This window comes from Trachymyrmex septentrionalis, unplaced genomic scaffold (genome assembly GCF_001594115.1).
Source record: "Trachymyrmex septentrionalis isolate Tsep2-gDNA-1 unplaced genomic scaffold, Tsep1.0 scaffold14, whole genome shotgun sequence".
In the NCBI taxonomy this organism is placed as follows: Eukaryota; Metazoa; Arthropoda; class Insecta; order Hymenoptera; family Formicidae; genus Trachymyrmex; species Trachymyrmex septentrionalis.
In genome coordinates, this window is record NW_017304543.1 from 3,201,943 (window position 1) to 3,208,424 (window position 6,482).

The window sequence follows — 6,482 nt, forward strand, 5'->3', positions numbered from 1 at the left end:
AGCATGTTATTTATTCACAGTATTTTTGCATTACATTATCATAATCAAACTCCATTGTCAGTCTGTTACAACGTCATTGATTTTCGATAATGCTTATAAGAAACCGATGGTGGCGTCGCGCGTCGCGTCGGTTTACATAAAAACAAAGTGACTCTTGTAATTAAAAGTGATCATCGGTTGCTCCCACGCTATCTCAAGTATCATGCGCCTTTACAGGATACAGCATCATCGAGAGCGCGATGTCTCTCTACATCAACTACTTTACTATCCGGTAGCGGTCTATCGAAAAAAAAAAGTTTGTGTGTGTGTATCTTTTGCAGGTCGGCCAGGCCCTTGCCATGCGATGTCGTTGCAGAGCCCCAGACTTCGACATTACAGGTCGAAACATCAAATCAGATATATGCCTTCTAAAAAAGTTTTCAGTATGTGCTGTATACAATGAGAAAAAAATATGCGGCTCTCTCGCTCTATAGTAATTTGTATATATATATTATATTATGTAATATATATATACATCTCGAGTTTCTTTATGCATCCACGCTTTTGGAATGACGTTCATCGGCGCTCGCGAAACACGCTGCGGTAACATTTCTAGACCGGAAGCTGATATCGACTTGTGTGATCTCGACGATCTCGAGTTTTGCATACGTTAGAATGAGTTCTTGAGTTTACTCGCTTCTCCTTTGAAACCTGCCTTATTCATATTTAAATCTATGCTAATTCCGAACGACGTAAAGAATTCAATTTTACATATATTAAACATTAAACGGAACATGTCATTGTCGTGGTAATTTTATATAGCGCGAATGTCTTAAAATTTTGAGGATAAAAAGTAAGAATATTGGTTCTTTTTTATTTTGTATCTATAAGTGTCGTGATTAAATTGATGTTAAATATATTTTTATTTATTTTCTATTTATTTTTTCTCTAAATGTGATGCGAGAATGTTTACGATATTTGTTGCAAGATCTATTTCCGCTCGTTACATATCAATTTGTGGGAAATATTTCGCGTTCTTCTCTAAAATTCCACATTCGCGCTAACATATTCTGAGATTATTCTCTATCAGACGTCGACATGGTCGAGCTTACACAACTGCCGTTTTTTTAACTATTACACTTGCGTTCTTGTGTCTATTGTACATTGTTAGAGTGTTGTTCTACTTAGCTACGTTTGTATTATCTTGGATATCTCGTTAAGTTCTTTCGATCGTATCTACGAAGTGGGCGAAGTAGACGAAGCGTGGTTTCGTGGCGATAAAGAAGCAGGAAGAGGCTCGCATCTGTATATATCAATACCTCGTGCGCCTCCGCCCGCTATATCTCGGAATACCGGAATAGCTTCACGCAAAATCGAGCATGACGATCATCCCTATCGTGAACGCGTTTTTTTTCGGGGACTTACAAGAGAAACCACGACTTCGACAAATTATCACTTTCAAGCGCTCTGTTGGCATGGCCTGGTTTCACGTAACTTTATCGTTGAGAGATGCACCTTCTTCTTCCGTTGAAAGTTCTTCCGTTCCGCTTGCGAGCGGACGTCGCGCTTTCCTTGCCGGCTTAAACCAAGACCGCACGCTTCCTCTTTTCCAGGACCATGACAGCGATCTGCTTCGTGTGCAACCTGCCGATCCTAAGTCATCAAGTCGGGCTGATATGGCAGGGTGGCAACGGCTGGGACGACCTCGTGCGAGAGCAAGTGGAGGAGTCCACTCTGAGGCAACGCCTGGGTATGCATAGACACGCTTTTAGCCCGTAACCAGAATTTTTCGCACGAAAGCACATTATGGAAATTCGTTGGTTTTCTCATGCAAAAGTGCTTTGAATTCATTTTTATGCGGATTGTAATGGCGGTGTGTGTGTGTGTGTTTTGCGGAAATATTAAAATCAGAAGTTAATGGTGTTTATATTTTCATCTACTTTTTTCGAGAATAAAATACATTCTTAAAAAAAAATATATATATATATTGCTAAATAGAAAATTATAACACAAAAGAATGGCGTTTCGAGAATAAAGAAATATTGTATGATTAATATATTTCATATTTTCATTTCTCGAGCAATTTTCTCTATTAGAGGTAAAACATAACATATATATGTAAAATAATATTTCAATATTGACAATCTACTTTAATAAAGCTACAAGAACTCCTATTAAACTCCTATTACTGTCGCATCAGACTTTTGTAACAACTCGATAATAAGACAGCATCATCTTACAATTTATCGAATAACCATCTCTTCAGTATATAATAACGTATTTGCCCTTAGGAACAGGCAGACGAGATTCCGCGGCACAGATCACGTCAATCTCGCCACCTGGCGAAACTCAAGATTGTTCACCGACGAACCAGCGCCGACGGCGATCGAGTCTCGCTCAATTGACCGATATTCTGCGGGAATGGGGTGGCGGAGGTATTTCCACGAAAAGCAGCCGCAGCAACAAGCTTTGTCGAAGAGAAACCTTGGCGGATATCGCCAAATCGCTACCGTGGTCACGACAAACTACCACGGACGCCAGCCACTTGGTCAGCCTGCGAAAAAGGCGGGAGAGTTCGGTCGACAGCGGCATCCGGAGCCAAGTGTCCAGCAAGTCCAGACGAGATTCCGCCATCAGTGACCTTAAGAACGATATAGCCAAACTTTGGAGCAAAAAGGACGTATTGCTGCAACCACAGCCGCCGCCCACTGTCATCTCGCCCACGCCACGCCGAGGTAAAATTTTCAGCGAGAGGAGAGTCGCTTTATCCGTAACAGTCCAAAAATAGCACGCTTACATCTACATTGGAAATCCCGTTTCGCGGAAAACGGATTCACTAATTTCGCGAGTCGCGATATTACTGAAAGTAAATTGAGAATGTTCTGCGTGGAAATCATGAATTTTATATTAGGAACAAATTAAATTATACCTATATCGGTCCAGAATAGTCGAGTTTCGGAAAAAGTTTTGGGAAGATGGCACATCCCATTTTCTTTCGACGGTTATGACGACATAACGCGTAGACTTGTACGGAATATTTTTGAATTAAAAGAAAAAAAAAGTTTTTGTAATTCACATCAGCAAGATAATGGTTATTCGTATCAAATATTTCTCTCGATGTATTATAATACGTTTGCACAAAACATAAATTTTCGAACGATGTAAAGAAAACTTATCTTTACGGAAGAAATGCATTTAAATGCATTTAAATTGCTTAAAGAATCGTACACGTGTATCTTATTGATTACTTTTATATTGCAGGCTCAGGCGAATCGAGAAACTCTCGCCGCGGTTCGGGAGAGAGTGCGAGGTCTAGGAGGGATTCAGTGATTACGGGACAATCTCAGAGTCCCGGTGATCGTAAGCACAATTGTCGTCATCACAGACGTAGGCAATCTCAACAATCTGTCGACGGAGGTGGCGTTACACCGAAATATTATAGAAATGATCAAAGACCAAGCGCTTCCAGTACAGACAGCGCGGGTAGCAATACGGTTCGGTTAGTTAAATTACAATAAATCAATTAGATCTTAACAAATTTACTTAACAAATATGACAGAAATAATTCAATTTTCAGAGTTAATTATTTTTAATATTAATATGTTATAAATTGTATATAAGTAATTTTCAGTTAATTATTTTCAATGATCCGTTAATTGATACGTTATAAGTTGTGTAAGTATCGATACGGAAAAAAAGGTTTTGCTGACATATCTAAAAGTTTAATACAAATCTAAAAATATAATTTTGTTGGACCATTTAAATTATGTAAATTTAAGTTAATTGCTACAAAATACCAGAATTATCTTTCAGCGCTGCTCATTATATTTAAAAATTATAGTTATATAGTTAGAGTCCAATACTAGTAGTCTAATATAGAGAATCCAATGTAAGTGTCAGTCAGACTCTTTACAGTGAAAAATAATGAATCATTACATCCTTGTTATTTGCCTATATTAAACAAGGATAATATAATTCACTGTTGTACAGTGTCTGATTGTGTCCTTGCTGGAAAATACCCGTAATTAGTTGATGGCCCAACAAAATTATTTTTAAATCTATAAAATATAACTAAGCATTTTTAAATGTTTCAGCAAAACCATTCTTTTTGTGTAGTATATTGTACGGTGCTAAATAATAGGACATTGTTTAATCTAAAATAACAAATTATTTATTCGTGTTTGCATTAATAAAATATAATATACCTGGCTTATTAATTTTCTTCGCAGAGAACATCTGGAGCCTCAGAGAAACTCCACGGACAAAAGTGAGAGATCGAGTAGCATCGAAGGCAAGACCCAACCAACAGGTCCCATCATGATTGATACAAAGTCGGTGATGACGACGTCCTTGATGGTTAATGGGAAAGGGCCGCTTGTCATCACAACGACTACCGATTTGAAGACAATGTCGCTCAACACTTCGCCAGTGATGTCTACCTTATGCCAGACTATGTCGACCTTAACTGTAGACACAAAGCCCGTGATTGAAAACAAAATTGGTGCCAGCTTGGACACATCCGTGAACCCACCGACCATCGTTATGTCCTCGGTAACACCACCGGCGATCTCACCGACGGCTGGAAGCAGTCTTCCGCTTCCTGGGACTTCGACTTCCGGTAGCTCCAGCCCGGTCGGCTCTCCGAACGTCAATAACACACCTACGCATCCGTTACTTTCCACTCGAAGAGACTCGACCACGCAGGTAGCGGTTATCGATAGGTCCCTTTTTTTGTGACAAAGGATAGCAATTAAGCAGCTCATATACTATAAAGCTGTAATACTGTTTTTATTAATATTTCAAAAAGATCTTCCAACTGCTTCTCTCTCTTTAATTATTTAATAAAATGATTTTATAATTAGAGAGCTTTAATTTCGTTTGAGGGTATCGTTGATTTTATAATAGTCGTCGATTCGTTCGACAGTGTAATTTCAAGGGTAAAGAAGTCTCGCCGAGTAAACTGTCGAGGCTAATACGCCAGCATGCAGCAATTGATGAATCGATGCCACCCACAGGACGACGTGGTAGCCAACCAACTTTATCACCAGATCCTGAAGATGGAGGTAGGTACCAACTACTGTTATAGCAAATTTATTTTTCTACTTTTAAGTTTTTTGAAATTTTGATTAAGATTTTTAAATTTTAGCAATTGATAATTAAATGTTAACATTTAAATCATTTTTTAATTATTGTCTTGCAAAAATTTCTTTTATATATAAATAATGTGTAATTGGAAGAAAAAAGTATTAAAAAAGGACATTTCTATAATTGAATAAATAACAAGATATATATTAATTTGGTTGATGTATGTTTGAAGGTCGAAAAGCACGGAGGGACTCCTTAAGCCCGGATTCTGCTTCTTACCTACGACGTCGCGATTCAAAAAGTCATCTGAGTCCTGATAGAAACGTCGATAAGAGAGATATCAGTCCTATCAGACAAAGAAAGAGTCGATTAAGAAGACAGTCCACTTCAATTGCTGGTCGGCCACCACGGTATCTGCATTCTATTGATTTTTTTAACGTATATAGTATAAACAATGCTTCGTTCGATATACTCTTATTCTATTATCAACACTTCAAATTGTTCATTTTGCAATATTTTATTTTAACGTTGTGTACGCGTAAAATTTTATATATTAAAATATTGTTATACCATACATTAATTAATTAATATCTTTTATAAAATACTTTTTAAATTTACAATACATCACATCACATACGACATTTTTAGATACTTATATTATTTCAATTTGTTTTTTTATAAGTAAGAAAAATTATAACGGGATTAATTTGTAATTAAGATATTTTTCATTTTTTTTACTTGTCAGATAAAGTTCATTTAAATTAATTAGAATGGATATAAAAATCCGAACAATAATTTCATGAAAGTTTATAGATGTGCTCGATGTTACACTATTATAACACGGCAGTGTCTCAACGTTATGTCGTGATCCGAATCGAGATACTACCGTGTCTCCAGATTTTGAATTTAAAGCTAAGTAATCCGTATTTCATATCGAATTTTGTGTTACAGTTCGCCGGACAGTTCTTCGTGTTCGTCCAGAGAGCCCAGTCCTTGCGCTCGCGCACCCGGTAATATTCACCATGCGCCGATAATTCGACGGCAATCCACCACGGAGGAGATCCTGATAGCGCGCGGTTTTCGACGGCAAAGTACCACCGAAGAAATGATACGATGCCGTAATTTTAGACGACAGAGCTCTCAGAGCGACGATACGGTTTGTTCCTTTCGACAATTCACAATAAACTCCACCTTACAATTAGGATAAATGTATTAAAAGAATAATTACTCAAATTTTTTTAACAAAGAAAACTGTTGGAATTTTTATTAAAAATTTCCAAGAAAGGTATTAATGGATTTATTAATTTAATAATTTCATTTAATAATTTCTAGTAGCCTTTTTTTTTAAAGTAAATTTTATAAAGTAACATCAATCTTGAAACACTTGAAAATTAAAAAAATTTTTATAAAATATTTTT

The 6,482-nt window shown here is 36.9% G+C and overlaps 1 protein-coding gene across 1 annotated transcript in view; it reads left to right on the forward strand.

The window, feature by feature from the left end:
• Window positions 1–6,482, forward strand: part of LOC108745587 — a 130,857-nt gene that overhangs the window by 96,416 nt on the left and 27,959 nt on the right. Inside the window, exons 2-8 of the mRNA XM_018481817.1 lie at window positions 1,593–1,729; window positions 2,271–2,714; window positions 3,241–3,478; window positions 4,209–4,683; window positions 4,904–5,042; window positions 5,297–5,474; window positions 6,016–6,220. Of these exons, the coding sequence (XP_018337319.1) occupies window positions 1,597–1,729; window positions 2,271–2,714; window positions 3,241–3,478; window positions 4,209–4,683; window positions 4,904–5,042; window positions 5,297–5,474; window positions 6,016–6,220 (1,812 nt within the window). The 5' untranslated portion in view covers window positions 1,593–1,596. The remainder of the gene's footprint in view (window positions 1–1,592; window positions 1,730–2,270; window positions 2,715–3,240; window positions 3,479–4,208; window positions 4,684–4,903; window positions 5,043–5,296; window positions 5,475–6,015; window positions 6,221–6,482) is intronic.